Raw genomic sequence first — 21,963 nt, 5'->3', positions numbered from 1 at the left:
TTACATAGGTGAGTCTCTGTTCCACATGCCTTTGCTGGCTGGAAAAAATATTAAAGACAAAGTAAAAAAAAAAATTTATGTAACATGGTGAGGAAAAAACCCTCACATTTTTGCTTCAGTTTGCTTCCTTTGTGAGACTAAATGGTTTGTCATGCTTATTATATATTGATGTTTTTAAACTACTTTTAATCAGATTATTTGTGTTGTTCCTATTAATAAACATTATTTTTATGTCTTAAGACTAATTAAAGTTTGTCTTATTTTTGCAAATATGACCTAATAAGTCATTTGTATTGGGATTTTTATTTCTGATGATTTTACTATTTCAGTATTTATGTAGGAGCTTCTTTCTTCCATTGTTTTTATTCTTATGTATGATTTTTTTTTTTTTTTTTTTTTTTTTTTGAGACGGAGTTTTGCTCTTGTTACCCAGGCTGGAGTGCAATGGCGCGATCTCGGCTCACTGCAACCTCCGCCTCCTGGGTTCAAGCAATTCTCCTGCCTCAGCCTCCTTAGTAGCTGGGATTACAGGCGTGCGCCACCATGCCCAGCTAATTTTTGTATTTTTAGTAGACACGGGGTTTCACCATGTTGACCAGGATGGTCTCGATCTCTTGACCTCGTGATCCACCTGCCTCGGCCTCCCAAAGTGCTGGGATTACAGGCGTGAGCCACCGCGCCCGGCCTCTTACATATGATTTTTAAAATTGTTTTTCAGTGTATTTTCTCTTTTCCTTATTACATTTAAAAATTTTTATTTTTAATTATTGTGGGAACAGAATAGTTGTACATACTTAGGGGGTACATGTGAAATTTGATACCATCACATGTGGAATGATCATTTAGGGTAATTGGGGTATACATCCCCTCAAGCATTTATCACCTCTGTGTTAGTAACATTCTAATTCCATTCTTTTAGTTATTTGGAAATACATAATAAATTATTGTTAACAAGAGTCACCCAATTGTGGTACTGAACATTAGATCTTCTTCCTTCTATCTTGCCATATTTTTGTACCCATTTTCCATTCACTCTTTATTTCCTCTTCCCACTATCCTTCCCAGCAGCAGGTAACCATCATTGTACTTTGTATTTCCATTAATGCAATCGTTTTTAGTTCCCACATGTGAATAAGAACATGTAATATTTGTCTTTCTGTGCCTGGGTTGTTTAACTTAACACAGTGTCCTCTAGTTCTATCCATGTTATTGCAAATGACAGGATTTCATTATTTTTTTATGGCTGAATACTATTCTATAGTATGTAGTATCACATTTTCTTTATTCATTCATGTGTTGATCAATGCTTACATTGATTCCATATCTTGGTTGTGAATAGTGCTGCGATTAGCATGGGAGTACAGATGTCTCTTCAATATACTGATTTCCTTTCTTTTGGATATATACCCAGCAGTGGGATTACTGGATCATACAGTAGTCCTATTTTTAGTTTTTGGAGGAACCTCCATATTGTTTTCTGTGGTGACTGTTCTAATTTACATTCCCAGCAACTGTGTAGAGGGTCCCCTTTCTCCACATCCTCATCAATATTGGTTATTTCCTATCTTTTGGATAAAAGGCATTTTAACTGGGATGAGATTGAATCTTATTGTAGTTTTAATTTCTATTTCTTTGAGGATTAGTGATGTTGAACATTTTTTATATTCCTGTTGGGCGCTCGTATGTCTTCTTTTGCGAAATATATATTCAGATCTTTTGCCCGTTTTTAAATCTGATGGGTTTTTTCTATTGTTTGATCTTCTTATATATTCTGTGTATTAAGTCCTTGTCAGATGGATAGTCTGCAAATGTTTTCTCCCATTCTGTGGTTCATTGCTTTTCTTTGTTGATTATTTCCTTTGCTGTTCAGAAGCTTTTTGGCTTGAGGTGATCCTATTTGTTCATTTTTGCCTTGGTTGCCTGTGCTTCCGAGGTCTTAGTCAAGAAATCATTGCCTAGATCAGTGTCCTGGAGTGTTTTCCCAGTGTTTTATTCTAGTAGTTTTATAGTGTTAGGACTTAGATGTTAGTCTTCAATTGATTTTGATTTGAGTTTTATATATGTCAAGAGATAGCAGTCAAGTTTCACTTTTCTGCATGTGGATATTCAGTTTTCCTAGAAAACATTTGTTGAAGAGACTGTCTCTTCCCCAGTATATATGCTGGGCCACTTTGTTGCAAATGAATTGAACTGTAAATGGGTCAGTTTATTTATGGGTTCTCTATTCTGTTTCATTGGTCTATCTGACTGTTTTTGTGCCAGTAACATGCTGTTTTAGTTACTGTAGTTTTGTAGTATAATTTGAAGTCAGGTCATATAATGCCTCCAGCTTTGTTCTTTTTGCTCAGGATTGTTTTCGTTATTTGGGGTCTTTTATGGTTCCATATACATTGTAGGATTTTTTTTTCTATTTCTATAAATAATGTCACTGGTATTTTGATGGGGATTGCAATGAATCAGTAGGTTGCTTTGGGTAGTATGTTCTTGAAATTCAGTCTTCCCAATGTCAGTTAAATATGGATTGATATCTTAATTTTAATATTATTCTTCTAAATATATTTAACTCATTAATATTTTTTAATAGATTACATTTGTAACAACACAATCCCCCATAGACTTTTTTCAGCATCATTTTGTTACACTTATTTTATCAAACACTATACAATTATTATAGGGCACGAGGATTTTTTTCTTAATCTGTTGTGTTCAATTTATCCATCTGACAATCTGACAGTTCTTATGTCAGTAACATACTGCATTTTAGTAACCCTAGCTTTATTAGATGCCTACTGTATTTGAAAGCATGTCTCCAATCACTGCTTCTATAGTACATATAGGCATTTTCTACTTGTGCATTCTCTTAGATGTGTTGTTAAATCATTTTGTCAATTCTTTCTTCCCATGCCTTTTTTCAAATTTATATACTTCCTTTTATTGTTTTATATAGTATAACATGAAACCTATCATTCTGAAAATATGGAATTATATTTTCAGAGATTTAATATAAAGGAAATTGCAAAATATCATCCATAATATAGGTTGTTTGGTCTCTAAGTATGTACTTCAGCAAACTCAAAGTAAATAAAATAAAATTTACAGGCTGACTTAGAATATTAAAAGTACTTTAAGCCTGTAAGTGTTGTTATCAAAGTATGTAGTTCTAAATGAGTCTAAAGGATTGCCAAAGTAGAATTTCTAAATTGATAGATGTTATACTTTCAATAATAAAATAAATATTTGTTTTGTATATAACATAGTAAGATTTGAAAATTGGCAAGGAGACTACCACATTGAAGTTCTTTTGATAGGAGGGGAGAATCTCTAACATCATAATTGTCTATGTACAATATGATGTTATAAGGGAATCACATAGTGAATCATTTCCTGTTTTTGAGACTGAAATATGGACACTGCTTTTCACAAAATACTAGTACCTAAATGCTGGGCAAAACTAGAACCATTGACTTTGTTTCACATTTACAGATAATTCTAGCATTTCATATAGTTAAATGTCATATTTTGGCAAGAAGATGTCGAAAGCTGGAGATCATGTCCTTTGATTAAAGCAACCACAGTTTATGTTGTGTCTGTGTTGTATGTAACTGGCCTTGAAAGTCAGTGACGTCAATGTAAGTGACATTAATTTCTTTAGCTTAGTTAGCACATACCCTAATAGTAGTCCAATGTAAAGAGTTCGTGATTCCAAATATTATTATTATCTAACAAAAGCAGCTTTGTGTTTCAATTTGTCAAGTTTCTTTTTGTTAACCATTTAATATTTTAGATTTATAATATATGAATTTAGTGTGCCATTAGGGCTCATCCAAGGACAATCAATGAGATTGATTGTTGGTCATGAAAATAAGCCAAAGTCTTCATACTCAAGCATACGAAATTGACAGGCTGTGAATTTAGGGAAAATGAAGGGGCTTTGGGTTTTACTCGGGAGAAAGCAAGCAAGGAATATATAATTTATTGACTACTGGATATTATTTTCCCCTTTATGTTACTAACTTTTAGGGAGAGTAATAGATTTATTATCCCATAAATCAGGTTATATTGTGTTGCCATAGGTTAGGCATAAATCTGGCTGAGTTTTTCAGTGTTCATTTAAATGCTTAATGAGAAGCAGCCAGGAGAATGGGTTTATTCTCTTAAAAATTATTCAAGGAAAGAAGGAGGGGAAAAAAGAGAGAAAGAGGCAATGAGGGAAGGAGAGAGGAAAGGAACGTTTGAAATGAGGCAGTCTGCACACATGATGGAAGGAAGGGATTTACATGAAACTGATCTGCCTATATTTTATTTAGGGTCAGAATTCCATTTAAACCCACTAATGAGGAAAAAGAATCTGTATTTTTTCCATAATCACCTGACTTATTTGTTGAAACGAGGGCATGACCTGTTTAAGAATCTCCACATATCATTCACTTACAATGCTTAGGGTGGTCCCGCATCATGGCCAGATCGTTCTAAGTGTTGGCTTTGGGGCACCGGTCTACAATGCCTGGTGAAGAAAAGAGCACAGCATTTAATGCATACTTCCAGTTTTACCTCTCCTCCTATCTTCCTGGAGCTTCTGTAACAAATACCCCCAGACATGGCAACTTACAACAACAAAAATAGATTCTCTCGCAGTTCCGGAGGGCAGAAGTTGAAATGACGGCAGTGACAGCTCTACTGTCTCTCTGAAGCCTTCACAGTAGAACCCTTTCTTGCTTTTTCCAGGTTTTGCCCTGAGGGTTCTTCTCTCCAATCTCCGCCTTCATTTTTGTATGGCCTTCCCTTTTGTGTGCCTGTCCTCTCTTGTATCTCATATAATTGTCATTGAAGTTAGGGCCCACCTATATCATCCAAGATGATCTAATCTCAAAATCCTTAATTAAATTACATTTGCAAAGAGTCCTTCCCCAAATAATGTCATATTCACAGGGCTAAGGGATTAGGGAATGGATTATTTTATGGGGAGCTGCCATTCAACCCACTGCACTCATACTGGTCACGCATATTGAGAATCAGATGTCTTGTGATGAGTAGATATTATGTTAACTGACATTAATTTCCCTTTACATATTTTCTGAGTTGATGGTAACCTCCTTGTGAATAATTAACCAGAATTACAAAGTGCTATGTAAACTCTCTACAACATGAGATACAGAAAATTATTTTCATGCCTATTGGCATTATAAAGCTCTTAGTGCCTAATACCAGCATGCCTTTTGTTAAAAGTAAGAGTGACTATAACTGAAGAATAATTAATTCTAACTTGTAGTTTCCGTCTGTTGTATTTTATATTACTTGCTTCAATCATTTTTTAAGATTCTGGAGGTTTACTTATATGCCGTCCATCTCCCTAATCTTAAAAATAGGTTTCGTATAATGAGAAACATTGTAAAATAGAAACCACATATTCTTGGTTTGCATAGAGACAAAAGAAATCTGACTTTCTCTAATGGCAAGACAATTTATTTTTTATGTATATATGTGTGTGTGTGTTTGAGATAGTCTTGCTCTGTCACCCAGGCTGGAGTGCAGTGGTGCAATCTCGGCTCACTGCAACCTCCGCTTCCTGGGTTCAAGCAATTCTCCTGCCTCAGCCTCTTGAGTAGCTGGGATTACAGGCACGTGCCACCACGCCCAGCTAATTTTTTTTTGTATTTTTAGCAGAGAAGGGGTTTCACCATGTTGACCTGGATGGTCTCCATCTCCTGACCTTGTGATCTGCCTGCCTCGGCCTCCCAAAGTGCTGGGATTACAGTGAGAGCCACTGCACCCGGCCTTTGTTTGTATTTTTATAAATAAATGTGTTGTTTCATATATTTAAAATATATATTTACATATTTTTGTATATAAATAAATGTCATATAAATGCTATATACTATGTTTTGAATACATTTCTGTTATTTAGAAATAACATTTACTTATAATATTCATTTATTTGTTTTTTATTTGTCTCTCCTTCAAGTTTCTTAGTGATGTTTTAAATGAGCACATCCAGCCTGGCCAACATGGTGAAACCCCATCTCTACTAAAAATACAAAAATTAGCCAAGTGTGGTGGCAGGCATCTTTAATCCCAGCTACTCAGGAGGGTGAGGGTCACTTGAACCTGGGAGGTGGAGGTTACTGTGAGCCAAGATCGGGCCACTGCACTCCAGCCTGGGCAGCAGAGCGAGACTCTGTCTCAAACAAACAAACAACAAACCCCCAAAACACGAAAATGAGCACAGACATCTTACAAAGTATCTCTTTGAAGGATACTGCCAACTTTTTATCCCACAGAAAGTCATTGTAGTTAGTAAGTTTATCGTAAATCAGTCCATGAATATATGAAGTATCTGACATGTCAAACAAGAACCAAATGGATCGTTATCACAGAACATAGTTCTGGCTTAGTGCTGTAATCTGTGGAGCAGCAATTTTTTTGTTCACGGAAATCTTTTAAAATGCTTTCTAAAATCTAATGCCCTTTACTCATAGTCTGTGTCATGGTTTCTTGGTCTTTGCAGAAACGAGGCACCGGAGAGGAAATGCCTTATCCATTCTGTAATCACTGTCCTTGCCATCATCTGTTTTTAATCTTTTCCACATCAGGGTCACATAAGGAAAGGGAAAGTTTCCATCTCTTCCTAATTCTATCGTGAAGTGATCCGTCTAAAAATAGCCTCACTCTTACCGCACATATTTCCCTGTTCCTCTTTCCCCGGCATCCACACATCGTTGGTCATACCCGTGAGTCATGTTTGTAAACACCAGAAAGCTCTTTCTTTTCCTCGCCCTCACGCAGTTGCTCCACACTGTGAACTTTTGCTTTTATTCTGATGTTGAATAATCATGAGTGAACAATTGTGAGCGGTGCTAGACAAGAAATAACAAGCTGATTAATTCAGCTGAATAGAAGAAAAAAAGAAGAGATTGGTGATAAAAGCTTTCTCAAGTTTCAAACAAAAAATTATTTATATCCATATGGGATTTTCAGTGAAATGTAATTGTATTTAGAATAATAGTTTAGGAAGCAAATGCTCTCATATACATTCCATCATTTGTTCTCCTAGCTTTTTATTCCTAATGGTATTGAGAGAGAATTGATTACCATAAAATGCATGACATTTGGAAGGAAAAATGGCAGTGAAAGTTCAAGGGAAAGTATATTTTTCTCTGAATGGAAGGCCCTATGTTAAAGTACTTGTTTTTCTTCTAATGTAAACTACCGAGGTCTTTGTACATTTTATCATGTAATCCTCTCAGCTTTCCTATGAGAAAGGCGATAGTATTAGCTTTATTTTACGGAGATAGAAAATGACTTGCTGATAAATAAGGAACAGGTGAAATAGAGATGAGATGGGATTGGGAGGCTGCTGTGTTAGGGATAATGAATAATCTGGTCTGTGTGTGTGTTTGTTCCTCAGTATCTCTGCATTGCCTGTGGGGGACTATCACTGTACGCGGCAGCTACCAAAGATAACTTGTTTCTTGGTGAGCTGTGATGTTTCATTAGTTTGTCTCAGGTCATCCGGCTAGCAGGGTTTAGGATGCCTGTCTTGGAGCTGAGCCTTTCACACTGCACAACCCAGGGCCACAATCAACAGCACCTTCCTGCTGTTATCATACTTTACTATAATATCTATTTATCTTTCCTGTTGACTTACAAAATTCCAAGCCTTCAAGGACAGCCCGTCTCGAATGCTTAGAACATAGCAGGTGCTCACTAATAACTTTTGGATGAATTTACAGATACTCTGAGGAAATAGTCCAGGTGTACAGCAGAGTCTCAACTTGGATTTTTTTTTCCTGGCATTTATCACAGTTTGAAACACAAAGCGTTATTTGATTGCTGTCTCTCACCCAAAAGGCCATAGATCTAACAACAAGGACCATGAATGTTGTACTCACTATTAGGTCCCCTTTTCTAACATGGAACCCAGATCGGCTACTATTGATTGTTGTTGAATGAATCAGTGTGATGACAAGAGTGGTTAAAAACAAGTTAAGATTCTAGTGACAGTGTCCCCAAAACTTCGTCTCTCTAGGAATTTTCCTCTCTAATGTTCCTATCTCCTTCCCTTTCTTTTTCCTCTTCTGTTTTCCTTACTTTTCTTTTTTTTTTTTTCATCTCTTTTCTTCTCTTGACTGGCATTAATTAATTAAACATTTGCATAGCACTTAGTATATGGTAAGCCCTGTTTTAAGCACTGTAAAGTATTATTTAATTCTAATAGCAATCCTATGAGATAGGTATGATTTTTATCATCCACATTTTATATCTGAGTGTGGAGACACTGAGTTAAGAAACATGCCCGAGGCCAGGGAGCTTGCATTTGGACTCGGGCATCAGATCCCAGAGTCTGTGCTTTTACCACGACAATATTCTGCTGCTGCTTATTTCCACTCTCCCTGAAGACGCACATAAATGGAAATGAGGTCTCGTCACTGCATCTCTCCATATTGATTTCTGGTCTCCAGTTTAAATTTAATTTTGGAGGCGCTTACCCACTGAGTTAGCCTGCTTTGGTGCAGAGACAGACCAACCTCAAATCTCAGTGGCTGACCACAAGCATGTATTTCTGGGCCAGTTACATGCCAGCAGTCGTAAATCACCTGTGGAGACTCCGTTCTGTGTGTCTTCTCAATCTGCTGGGACTGTCTAATCCTTTTACCAGGAAGGGAGGTAATATGCGGAAACCATCATACAATTGGCCACAACCGTTAAACTCTTGGTACGTCCGTACAGTCCTCTCTTGCCATTACATGTAATAGCAACATTCAGGCCACAGGTTCACCTTCTTTTCATAAAAAGAAGGCAAAAAGCTGATTCAGAGTAATTCAAATATTTTTGTTTACGTAAAATGAATGAAGTTTTGACGGGCACTTTTTAACACTTTGGTGGAGATGATACAGGTAAAAATCCAGTAAGAGGATTATTTATTTATTCTGCATCGACAGGTTCCTTTTCTACTCCTGAGGGATCAAAAAACATTCACATGGTTATAAATTCTCTGAGCCCATAATGTTTTTTTTTTTTCTCTAGCAGCTTCTTCAACATTAATTTTGCTCAGTTCAGTTCATCAAAAATTTTTCAAATGCCTGCTGTGGAGCTAGCCTTGTGCCAAGATTTAACGTAGCAATAGTGACTTTGTTTTTTATTTCTTTGAGATTGATGAGCTTCTTGAGAACAGGGTCTTGATTCATCCTAACAAGGAGTACATTGCTGGCGCAGAGTAGACAGCTAGTTAGTACTGAATAACGGTCAGAGCAACTGAATCAATGAAAACTGAAAATTCCCAAATGCCTCTTTCCTATAGGAACTTCTACTTGCAGAAAAGTGGGCTAAAATGAACAAGCTCCCGTTTCCAAAGATCGATCCTTACGTGTTTGATCGGGAAGGGCTGAAGGAGTGCTATGTCTTTAAACCAAAGAATCCTGACATGGAGAAAGATTGTCCAACTATCATCCACTTTGTGCTGGCCAACATCAACTTCAGAAAGTACAAGTCTCCAGGTATGTGGGGAGTAGGTTGTATTCCATAAAATAGAAATTAAGTAGGGTAGCAAAACTGATACTCAACTGTTTCACTCTGGCACTGCCGTACCGGCTAGTACACTATTGAATGCTTGCCTTACCTTGATAAGTAGATACTATCTGAGACCTCAAATACTTCCCCTTTCTTACCCCAAGATCCCCTGAGTTGCTCACAGTCCAGAAACTGAAAAGTCAACGACTAGTTTAACCAAAATCTCTGGGATTTTATTTCAATGCTTTGAGTTATGTTTGTTCTGATGGATTTTTAATCAAATATTTTTGACTATCACCCTTATAAGAAAGCTCTTATTTCAGAAAAAGTTTGTGAATTTCTGGGAATTTTAGTTGACCACAAGATTAACATAATCTAGTAGTGCACCATGGCTAGCAATTTCAGTGTGTGGTGTTGTATTTCATAGAAAACAAGAATCAAGTTTGAGATGTAGCCTTTGTTTGTTTGTTTTGTTCACTATATCTAGATGATTCTCTTGACTCTTATGTATCCTGGAAAATGTTGATTAAACAAAGGAGATCTGAAGATTGACATGCAGGATGCTTAAAGCTCTAAAAACCATATTTTAGGACCAGAAAATGTATTTTCCATTTTGTGAATGGAAAGACACAAAAAAATAGGGAGGATGAGTAATGGGAATATGCTGAAGAAAATGGCATTTTTCTAGATTTCTCAGAAAGAATCGATAGGCATGAAGATTATTGTAAAGCATATAGTTCAGCACAGGAGAAGGTGGAAATCGCTGACATTTTTAGTTATCAGACAGTGGAATACTCGAAACCCAGTGAATTTCCTGTCGCTGTCCGTTCTCAAGGAGAGGCTCACTGAGCAGTTGGCTCAGCGAGGGGGATTTCCACGGCATGAAGACAGTCACATAATGTTTTGGGTTTGGGCTCTCCCAGAAACTGATTCTGAGAAAAGGACTCCTGTGCAAACAGTTTATTTGGAAAAGCTGGGGAACACACTGGTTTATCAGTAAGGAAATGGGGAAGTGGTCAAGGGAAGGAAGGCAGCACAACCGTGTTAGCAAGCCAGCTACCACAACGGGAACTTGACCCGCTGGGAAAGATTAAGAAACGGAATAGACCCGTGTCCCGCAGTCATGCTTCCCACACACACCCCAACAGGCAGGGGAATGGAGCATTCAGATGCTAACTCCCTGGAGTCTTTGGCTGACCACTGCCTGGGATACAATGTTGTCAGAATTTCCAGCCTGCTGCCAGTGGGCCAAGCAGACTCCTAGAGTTGCAGGGCAGAAGAGGAAGCCCTCGGGCACAGAGATGGCAGATATGGCAGCTGGATGTCACCCGGTCAGAACACACAGAACTGAGAAGTCCAGAGATACTAGAGTACCTGGTTCTGCGGGACTCCCACTGCTGTCTTTACGTCTGCATGTTTCATTCCTCGGGTTTTAGAGATAGTTTGTAGTGTTCAAAATAACACTCTTTGTGACTCTTCTGGTATTTAGGTGTTCCAAGGGAAACTGAGGAAGAGAAAGAAATTGCTGACTTTGATATTTTTGATGACCCAGAATCACCATTTTCAACCTTCAATTTTCAATATCCAAATCAAGCATTCAGAAGACTACATGATCTCATGCATTTCAATACTCTAAACAACATTGATGTAAGTATCTCCTATGGCCACTATTTCAAATGACTTCCATACCGCATAAATGCACCAATGCCTCTTTTTAATTACACATTTTTAAAAGTGTTATGAATGACACCACCCAAAACGTGTCACTTTACTTTTCATGAATTATTTGGCTAATCTCCAGAAGAACCCTACAAATCTGACAAATAAGGAAGCTTATTCTATGCTTATTATTTTATCAAATGATTAGTTAATAATCTGTTTCTTTCCCAAAGTATCTATTTATGATAAAATAAGGAAGAAAAGTGACAAAAAGGAAATATGAGTATGAAAACGAATGTAATCAGAAGTGTAGTTAACCTGCAAAAATATGACATGAATTTTAACAAATACATTTATGATTTTACATGTTTTCTGTTTGTGAATTTGGGCAGTTATCACAAAAGGGAACAGCCTTCCCTATTTTTAGCCCTTGGGATGTCAAGTATACTTTGCTTTAGAAAAAGTCACGGTCTTCAGTATCAATCTTTACTATCACTAGTCTATCTTCTGCTAAGATTCTGTGCCTAGGTGAAATCCTTTCATTTTTAACATACCATTTAGGAACACTGTTCTGTAACTGAAATCATTGGCTTGTGGTTCCAAATCACAGTGTCTGACAAATGATTATCGTTGTGAAAGCTTAAGTTCATTAGCCTAATTGGATTTTGAGCATTAGAAAAACAGAAAACAAAAAAATTAAATGAAGAAGGAAAGGCATCATGCCTGATTTACCAGTCTTTTTGGTGACTGTGTAAACGGCACAAAGCAACTCAGAATATGTGAATGAGTGTTCTGCTTATATGGGCTTTAGTTAGATTTTGTGAGCTAACTTAATATAACTAAGAAAACATGACACTGTCCAAGGACAGACAGTAGCACTAAATAAAACAATATTTGAATAAATTTGTAACTATCTGTAAGGAAAAAGCAATCGGATGATTATTCACAAGGAAAAATATTAAATTGACATCTTTCACATTATCAACAAAGCCAATTCCAGATAGACGGTAGATTGGAGTATAAAAGTAAACAAAGTTTCTAGAATACAACACGGGGGAATATCTCTATAACTTTGACCCAGGGAAATATTTTTTAAACTTGACGAAAAAGCATTAGCCATGAAGGACAGTCCTTTCTGTATCTTCAAGTCCTTCAGTTCTGAGAATTAAGCAGTTTTTAATTGCTTCTACTACTGTTTCTGTCACCACATGTATAGACAAGGTCATGGGCTTTATATCATCTTTAAATCCCATATGGGGGCCACTCACGTGACTTTGAATAAGCTCCTTAAACTTTTTGAGCCTCAGGTGTGGTGGGACCTATAATAATTGTAATAGTGAATGTTTAATTGGGTGATGCATGATCAGAGAAGCTGTTCAGTAAATGGGAACCTTACCTATACACGTCCGTATCTTGTACCCCTGAAGTTTTATGGGGATTATACCCAAAGACCTTTGCAAATGCCCCATATTAACAACATAGACAAAATTGTACAGGTAATGCCAGCTCAGACAGTAAGTAAATATTTTTGAGTGAACAAATGAACGTAGGCTTCTCCTGAATTACATGAACATTGAGACTCAAGTTCACGTAATTCCTCTTTGTGTGTGTGTGTGCATATTTCATCAACAGATAAAAAATTCAGTTTTCACTGAATACCAAATAGCTGACATTTTACCTCTTCCTTAGTGACTCCCTCCTTCTCCACTTTAAGAAAACTCCTTTTTATCAGAATCAAAACTTGTTTATAAATGATGGTACTGAAAGAGCGGCAAAACTCTGCTGAGGTTAGGATGCTGGAGAGTTCATTAGGCTCCATGATTAACGAACTGACTCCCACACCATTTGAATGGAGTAGGATACTGATTCGCACTTCAGCAACCCAGTGTATGTTTATTGCCATAGACCATCAGCGTTCTTCGTAAATAGTGAATGGATATTGTGACTATAAACTCTTACAATGCATAGTCACTTCTCTGCCAATTTCACAGACAACAGTTTTCGACTTTGCAACTGTGACCACTGTGGCTTAAGGCAACGTTTCCTCTTCAGTTCACTCTGACCTAAATTTTTGCTTTGACGAGGCCATGCTGTATCAGCCGGCTGCAGCCTCCTATTGCCTCATTTTATCAAGAGATCCTAGCTGGCCTGCTTCGCCAAAGCTGCACTTCAGTTTATCTTTAGCGGGTTTCTGCTCTGTTTCTGCTCACGTCATGACAGCGGCCCGGGGTTCTCATAGCATCAGGTTTCTGCTCTTGCTTGATCTTCCCAAATTCCTTTTCACTGAACCTTGTCTCGATGCTTTTACAATTACAGGAGCATTTCATTTTTTTTTTTTTCCCCCTTCAGAAACTTAACGTATAGTGACTTACCCTGGTAGACACGTGATTGGGGGGTTGGCGGGGTGTGTTGCAGAGGCGTTGGAGTCTGACCAAATTGGGTATTCGGTTGACTTTGGACATGCTGGTTAACCTTTCTAAATGTTGCTTTCCTGTTTTGTAAAGGGAAGTGATGGTACGTATCATGTAGGATCAGGATGGGGATTAAGTAAAGTAATGTAACTGAAGGGCTTGGCGTGTAATAGACACTCAGTAGACTGAAGCAGCGAATATAATCATGACAATAATTGTTACTAGCGTTCCTAGTTTTTGGCTTTCAATTATAAACTATAAACCCCTTAAAAACAGTGACTTGCTTTATTTATGTTGTATGCTTTAGAGATACGGATCACAATGCCTGACACCTGAGGTAAATCTGCAGTACAGTTTTCATGATGGATGTTTAAATGTCATTGACTTACTGTGGGTAGCAGGTGTCGGGACGCAAGGTGCTGCTGGCTGGGTGGAGGCGGAGTTCCCAGTCGTGGGGAATTTGTATGCAGTACATGCCTGCCCACGCAGTTTGGCTACATACTCTGCTCTTAAACCACCACTTTGATCTGGAAGAAATACGTCTTCTGAGATTTCTTTTCTAGGACATGTTAATTTGCTAGCACAGGAAAATATATAGTTTCCCAGTCTCACTTACTCAAATTATTAACTTAATAGGCATATTCTTAGAACCAGTTATGTGTCAGTTTATTCAGCATATGCCAGTGATGCAAAGTAATGAGATTTTCTTTTTCTTAATTATTCAAAGTGCTAAACATTAGATGTTAATTAAAATGAGGTTACGTCCACATCCAGAAGTATTGGTACTTATTTCTTAATTTACTAATATTTCTTCACCTTGATAAGGGTGTGTAGGTACAAGTCAACGTTCTTATCTTTTAGAAATAATTTAGAAGCTGATTATTATGTATTATTCCCTAATATATTAGGCCATAACTTATCTACCTTTAATGCTGCCTGTAATCTCTGTCTCATTTATTTATTAATTCAACACATATTTATTATTTAGTGTGCCAGAAACTGTATTAGGAACTAAGGGTACCACACAGAAATAACAATGAAAAGTTTTGAGTGCTTCATATAAGCCAAATATTTCCCCAAATGTTTAACACTCAAGACTAGCCTATGAGGTGGGGGTTTTAAATTTTTTAATTTATTTATATATGAGGAAACTAAGTCATGGATTATTTAGGCAGATTGCTGGAAGTCACAGTGACATGGAGATCTGAGATGAGGCTGATGTCTTTTCTCCTTCATTCCTTACTTTTCAACCATCTGTCTCAAGCAGCCTTATTTCTTAGTTTTTTCCCAGACACGCCTTCATTCTAGCCAGGCCAACCGATTCCCAGACGTCTCTGACGCACGCCACAACCTTCCATCTGCAGCCTATTCATATGGCTATTCTTCTACGGAGAATGCCCCGTCTTCTGCTCCACTTATAAAACCCTGCCTGTCCTTTAACTCATCTGGTCTCATTGTCCCTATGCTGTCCCGTGTCAGTCAACCTCTAATGAGCACCTTCTGTGTATTTATGAATTTTGAAAATATTTATTATGTACTTTCCATGTTCTAAGTGCTGCGATTAAAAAAAAAAAAAATGACAAGCCTGATAAACTCTCTGCCTTCCTTACATTTCAGTTCTTATTAAAAAGGCAGGCATTATCCAGCAAATTCACAGTAATTTACACCTAAATATCTTCTTGTGTTCTCCTATATTCGTAATTTTTACTTCTCTAAAAAAATATACTGTAACTTTCTCTCTTGGGCTTTTTATTTTCTACTGTGATAACTCAATATTTGTTTGTAAATTGCTTCTAATATGACCTATACAAATTTGTTTCTTATGTGGGGGTAAGGTCACATTTTATGTGCTCGTTTTTCTTATTTTCTGCTTTAAGTCATTACCAAAGACTTAAGGGATCTGGTTCAGCAATAGGGGGCTGTTGAGTGGCAGAAGTAAAAGAAGACATGGGGTAGGCGGTGGGATGGAGAAAGCTGAGGTGTGCGGGCGTTTGCTGGGGTAACACTGAAGGGAAGTACTTGGAATCTCATTGAATTTCAGGGAAGAATGAAAGAGATACACACCATTTAAGACGACTTCTTGTATAATTATAAAGATTTAAATTTAGCATAATGCCTTTTGGAATACCTGTATTTGTATCATATAGGATACTAAAAGGTTTGGATTTAATAACTGATCTAGTACTAGGCTTGGTTTTTTCTGTCACAGAACTGCAACTCCCAAGAACAGGGTATTTTCTGCAGTAATCAGGAAAACCTGGCTAACGGTTTCATGGTGTTAATGTGCCCCCTAGTGGTTGAACGTGCACATTCTAATTTGGGGTTTTCAGCGCTGCGCGTGTTGGTTTCCTTTCTCAGAATGGCTTGCTCACTAGGAACTCCAGCTGAGGTCCAGTTACACTAAATCCACTAGTTCCTGATGTTGATATTGCTGATTTCTTTTATGTTCATGAATTCATTATGAAGGAATTGATAGCAGCAGTCACTGTCAGTTTAATTTTCTCAATGGTCCTTTTTATTTTAATGCTTTTTGGGTGTTCAGAAAGCAAACAGTTGTTTTTTAATTTATTTGGACACTTTTATGCAGTGAGGGTTGATGTTTCTTGGATTGTTGTGAGAAGGAAAAACCGACTGATAAATTTGCTGATAGGCATCTCTAGAAAGGCAGGGGGAGTTTAAAAAAGCAGTTGTAGTAGGACACTTTGAATAGCAGAATTGATGTGCTGACTTACACAATGTCATAAGCTAATTCTTGGCTATATAGCTGGTGTGTTTATTTCTTATCAATTTTATAGCTTCACTTCGAATTTAGATTCCCAGTTTTCATCACATGTCGTCAGATTAAAAAATAACAAGCGTAATAGTTGTAGAATGTTTATGTACTAGGCATTGTGCAAAGGACTTTATAGAAATGATCTCCAATCCCCCACAGAATCCCCAATTAGTACATTATTTCCATTTTAAAGAAGAGGAAACAGGCTCATATATTTAGACTAATTTCCCTCCATCCCACACAGCCAAGAAGCATTTGTACCTGGCGGCCCTTGGTCAAAGTCTCCTTTGTAGGTCTGAAGCATCTTTTGTCATCACAGGATTACGTTTCCCTATTTATGAGAAAAATGGGATCAGCAAATCTCATTTTACTTTAACAGATTCAGACGTATTTGAGCCCATTTTCCCCAGAAGATGATTACATATATTACGTTTTAAAATAAGGCATATAGAAGAATCACATTCCTGTGATAGCTCCCTCTTTCCAAACTGCTTCTTGGGCATCTGTGACATAAAGTCACAGAAAAATAATCGCATGTTTCCACCCCTTAGATATCACATGTTTAAGTGGCGCAAACACGATCTCCTCCAGGCAATGAGGCATGCTTTCCCAGCGAGCTTGCACGTCAGGGGAGAATCCCTCTGAGCATGCATCTCCAAGGGCCAAGTGGGCCACAGCAGGTGTGAGTGGGAGGAGGCCATGCGTCCTAAACTGCTCAGACTGGCCAAGTGTTCCTGCCTGTGGCAGGAGACTGAAAGGCACAGGGACTGTATGTACCTTAATGTTGCTTAACAGTCCCTGAGGTAGAGAATAAAGGGTACTGTGGAATAACTCCGTGAGTTGCCTCTGTTCTTGGTGCTCAGAAACATTTACCTCATTGGTTATTGGGAAGAAATGAGGATTGTCCTGGGGAATGGACTCTTCCTGATTTTAACGAGGTTCTGACGCAGGGGCAGAGACAAGGTGACTCTGCAGGCCTTCTTCCAAAGCCCATTTCCATTGCTCTTCAATAACTGTATCTACCAAATTCTGAATGTTCTCTTTTTTCACCAAATTCTAACTCGGTTAACTTCATACCAAAACCAGTGTATGACAATTGAAATAGCAATTCCTAGAGGCTCTAGTTTTCTGTATTTTCTTCTGGTTACCATTAACCTGGGTGTAGGTAAAGAATATACATCAGGTATATGTATTCTGAATAAAAAGCACTAATTCCTTTTCACCAGTGAAATCACAGAACGTGGTGTTTTCTCGATAGAGGCGGCTCACGTTTGATAACTGTGTTGGTTCAGCTGAGGAAGCAGGGCGGTTCTGCAGCAATGCCTTCTTCCTCCACTGGGAAGGACAAGCTTTCACTTTCCTGGTGGTCTTCATTTCTGCTTGCCCGCTAGTTATAAAGAACACAGGTTGTAGACTTAGTAATTACTTGTTTTCTTCCCTGTTATCTCTTTTTTTTTGTAAAGGGCAGAGCCAACATAACTTTACCATGTTACCATTTTATTCCCAAATTTATCAGCACAAAATCTAGAACATTTTCATAATACTTCCTTCCCTGGCGAGGGAAGGAACGGTAGCTGAATATAAGCTTGATAAGAACAGTGGTGGGATGTTGAATTTAAATGTGTATGCATGACTCATAGATTTCTATTCATATCTGTGAAAAAGAATAATAAAAGATTAATTAGACTTTTGATTAAAAAACGTATACATGAGTTAATAGCAGCACTGATGATACACCTTGTATCTGTTTGCAGGTCATCAAGGAAGCCATGGTCGAAAGCATTGAGTACAGAAGACAGAATCCGTCTCGTTGCTCTGTTTCCCTTAGTAATGTTGAGGCAAGGAGATTTTTCAACAAGGAGTTTCTAAGTAAACCCAAAGCATAGTTCGTGTGCTGGAAAGGGCAGCAGTTTCTGATGCTGAGGCAGTTTGCAATTCCGTGACAACTGGATTTAATAAAAGTACAGTACAGATAGTTGTACTGCTCATGAGAGACTGGCTGACACTCAGAGTCGCAGTGACTTAGCTGCATGAGAATACTACTATTATAAGGTCGTTAGGTTGACAAACAATGTTGATTATGTAAGGATATACTTAGCTACATTTTCAGTCAGTATGAATTTCCTGATACAAATGTAGGGACATATACTGTCTTTTTAAACATTTCTCACCAACTTGCTTACATGTGTTCTTTTTAAAAATGTTTTTTTCTTTTAAAATATTTAACCGCTCGATATCAATAAGACTTCCCATTATGTGTGAATGATATTCACTGACTAGACTGATTCATCCCATGAGACAACACTATTTTTATTTATATATGCATATATAGACATATGAAATAAATACATCAATGTACAAATAAGCATGAGATAACTGAGTTTTTCGTTATTCTATTTGAGATATGGCACTATTGCTGTGAAAGATTCTCATTTTCACTGCTTTCAAACGCAAAAGGCATTCATCCTAAACTCAAGTGTGAAACTTTTTAAATTTTAAATCATGGGTATTTTCTGAAAAGAGGAATATATCATTTGTTCAGCAAGTGGTACATGTTTATTCATTAAGCAGAAAATAGATACACAACCACGTCTGATGTAACGCCTCACTTTGCTGGTATTATCCTGGACCGCTTATCCAATACCAGTGTACTTGACCTCAGAGAATAACCCAAAAAAAGTGGCAAGGGCTGAATCAAGCTTAGTAAGTGGCTTGCCTTTTGCATCTGCGAGGTTTGTCTTGGGAACACGATGACAGCTCCGTGGTCTCCGCTGCAGCTGGACTGATCTGGTTCAGAATGTTCCAGAGCTAAGATCCTCCCTGTCTTCACTTCCTGCCATTCTTCTTTCCTTGGATTACCTTTCTTTAAGCTCTTTATTCATTTGTCTTTTTATCCTCTCACCTTTCACATTCCTGCCTATGAGGAAAGACAAGAAAACAATAAAGGGAAGCCTTGAACGTTCATTCTGTTGTTCACTGATGTACGCCTGCAACAAGTGAGTGCCCACCACGTGCTGTCAGGCACGTTGCAGGATCTCAGGATCTGGAGGCACCACAGTGGCAAGACCGAACCAAGCGCTGCGTCTGTGAGCGGGCGGAGGCCGCAGCATCCTGAACGGCTCGGGCTGGCCCAGGGTTCCTGCCTGTGGCAGGGGGCTGAAAAGCGCATGGACTGTACCTTAACTTGGCTGAACGGTCCCGAGGATCGCACTCTGGGGGAGACGGCCCAAGATGACATGACAAAGACGTGTGTAGAATGTTAGAGAGTGCTGGGCGCTAAGAAGAGAAGTAATCAGGGGAGGGAGGAGATGGGAAGGGTTAGCGGTGTGTGATTTCATCACGGTAGAGGTGAGGAGCGGAGGGGCAAGACCTGTGGCTGTCCAGAGGAGGAGCGCTGCTGGCAGAGGAAGGAGCAGACGTTCCCCAGGTGGAGCACCAAGCACATTGTGGAAACAGACGGGACCAACGGGCCTAAGGCAGAGCGGGAGGTGTACAATTAATTTTCTCTATTTGTTCAAACATTGGCAATATTGTTTGTATTTGATTTATCCTTCCAAATACCCCTGTAAAGAAACAAGACTAGAGAGGTTAAGAACCATGGCCCAGATGACTAAACTCTGAACCCGATCCCTGTGCCCTGGACCTTATGGCCTATATGTCACCATCTGTGGTGCCCTCTAGAAATAGACGGACACCTGAGTGACAGTCATTTTAAAGACGAGACCAAATAGGACACTTGCTTTCCCTTTGTTCACACGCTTTTAGTTTCTAGACTACAGTAACAGGCTTTTCATCTAATCCAGCTTTCCCATTTGTTCATTTATGAATTTACTAGAATTCTGATTTTATAAAAACACACATTGGATGGCCAACTAAATCTGTGCATTTTCTTTTTCATTATTTATTTGTTTCAAAGAATGACTGACAAGCGAGATGGCCCCTTAGCCTTCCCCCAAATCAACAACGTGCCCAGTACTTTTGGCTTGGCTCCTTGCCTTTCTCAGGCGAGCACAAGGTTTCCAGCTTGTTCACTGTTCACACCCATGACAGGGCTGCTGCTTTAGCTCATCCACGTACAAGCGGTACCGTTTCAGGTGACTTATTTTGTGTAATCCATGAAAGCAACAAAATACAAGCTCAGTGTGTGTATGTAACTAATTTCCTTTCTTCTGAAGTGTAAAATTTTAAACTTTTCATAAATACTTTTGTTCTAACACGGAAAGCACTTTATGAAAGTTTCAACTGTAGCTCCTCTTTCTTGTTTCCCTTTCTCTTTAACTCCTTAAACAATTTAATCCCAAAGCCATGGGAATCGACGGGATCGAAGTTGGACATTAAAACCTGAGTCAGGAGGGCGTCCACACAGAGCACGGGGACGCATTGACAGTGCAGCGTGCTTACACATGGAGGCGGGGACCAGTGAGGTCATTCAACATACTTAATATAAATATAATGGGTGCCAGTTTCTCACTGGAATGGAGTTACAAATATGAAAATGAAGAATAACAGGTTTGCGTGGTGGTAGGCTGAAGCAGGAGGTATTAATATGAATTCACAGGTGTTAATATAAGTAGAGATACAGAGAATAAACAGACATGCCAGTGGGCGTGTGTACAGATTCTGCAGGTCTGTCATTCAGAGGATCTGGGAGCAGTGACACTCCGCATAGTAATGAGTGTACTTGGTACATAGAACGCGGCTTTGAAATCCCATTATGTAACCACAGAAACCTAGGATCTTCACAGAAGTGGCTGATTCTAGGTCTGGGGCAGAACAAGTATAAAATGACGGTAGACCATTTTATTTTGCCACAGAGCAGAAGTGAAGTGTTTGCCAAAGAGCAGAATTGTTCAAAGAATGATAAGGGCATGTCAAAAAGACACGTAAGGCAGCTTGAAGGGACACCTGCTGGCTTTTTCTTGGAAATTAAGCATTCACATAAATAATGTCAGTAACAGATTATGATCCATTGAATAATATATGAAACAATGACCCCATATTTATGTAAATAGATTAATAAGGAACCAGATGTTTACATAATCTCAATTACAAAGGGAAAAAAAAGTAACTTTCTAGTAAAGAAACCTGGCAGACTAATCAAAATCGATGTTCTCACAAGCGAGGCAGACCGAAATTGCCCCACCTGGTAGAATGCAGCGAGAATGTAGCATCGCGTCCATGCTAACCTGCCATAAGTGCAGCAGCTGAATCTAATCAGGAAGAAGTGCCAGGAAAACCCAAATCGGGAGAAATGTCAAGTATAGTCATCTGTCATCTTCAAAATTATAATGATCAGGCAAGTCAAGGAAGGACAGAAGAACTGTTCCAGCCTGAAGAAGACCAAGGACACACAACAACTGAAGGCGACGTGTTGTTCTGACCTGAATTCCTCCATTCATGTTTCACCAAGTGTTCCACCGACAGATCAAAGATGCCAGCAGAACAGCGGGTGCGATACGAACTGTCTCTGAAGAGCTGGTCACAGTAATGTATCAATGCTAATATCCCGATTCTGATGCTGATATTGTGGATATGTAGCAGAGGATACTAATCTGTAGTAAGCACACATTAAACTATTCAGGGTGATGGAGCTTCACGCTGCTAACTTACTCC

The 21,963-nt window shown here is 38.5% G+C and overlaps 1 protein-coding gene across 3 annotated transcripts in view; it reads left to right on the top strand.

Moving 5' to 3' along the window:
* The window catches only part of PLA2G4A (phospholipase A2 group IVA), a 147,296-nt gene extending 127,982 nt beyond the window's left edge, over window positions 1–19,314 (top strand). For all 3 annotated transcript variants that reach the window (XM_039460258.2, XM_074389828.1, XM_074389827.1), the window contains 3 exons: window positions 9,299–9,494; window positions 10,997–11,154; window positions 18,105–19,314. In XM_039460258.2, the coding sequence (XP_039316192.1) occupies window positions 9,299–9,494; window positions 10,997–11,154; window positions 18,105–18,236 (486 nt within the window). In that variant the 3' untranslated portion in view covers window positions 18,237–19,314. The remainder of the gene's footprint in view (window positions 1–9,298; window positions 9,495–10,996; window positions 11,155–18,104) is intronic.
* The last annotated feature ends 2,649 nt before the right edge of the window (window positions 19,315–21,963 follow it).

Source organism: Saimiri boliviensis, chromosome 19 (assembly GCF_048565385.1).
Source record: "Saimiri boliviensis isolate mSaiBol1 chromosome 19, mSaiBol1.pri, whole genome shotgun sequence".
Classification (NCBI taxonomy): Eukaryota; Metazoa; Chordata; class Mammalia; order Primates; family Cebidae; genus Saimiri; species Saimiri boliviensis.
The sequence above is the reverse complement of the archived record's forward strand: the minus strand, read 5'-3'. Positions and strand labels throughout refer to the sequence as shown.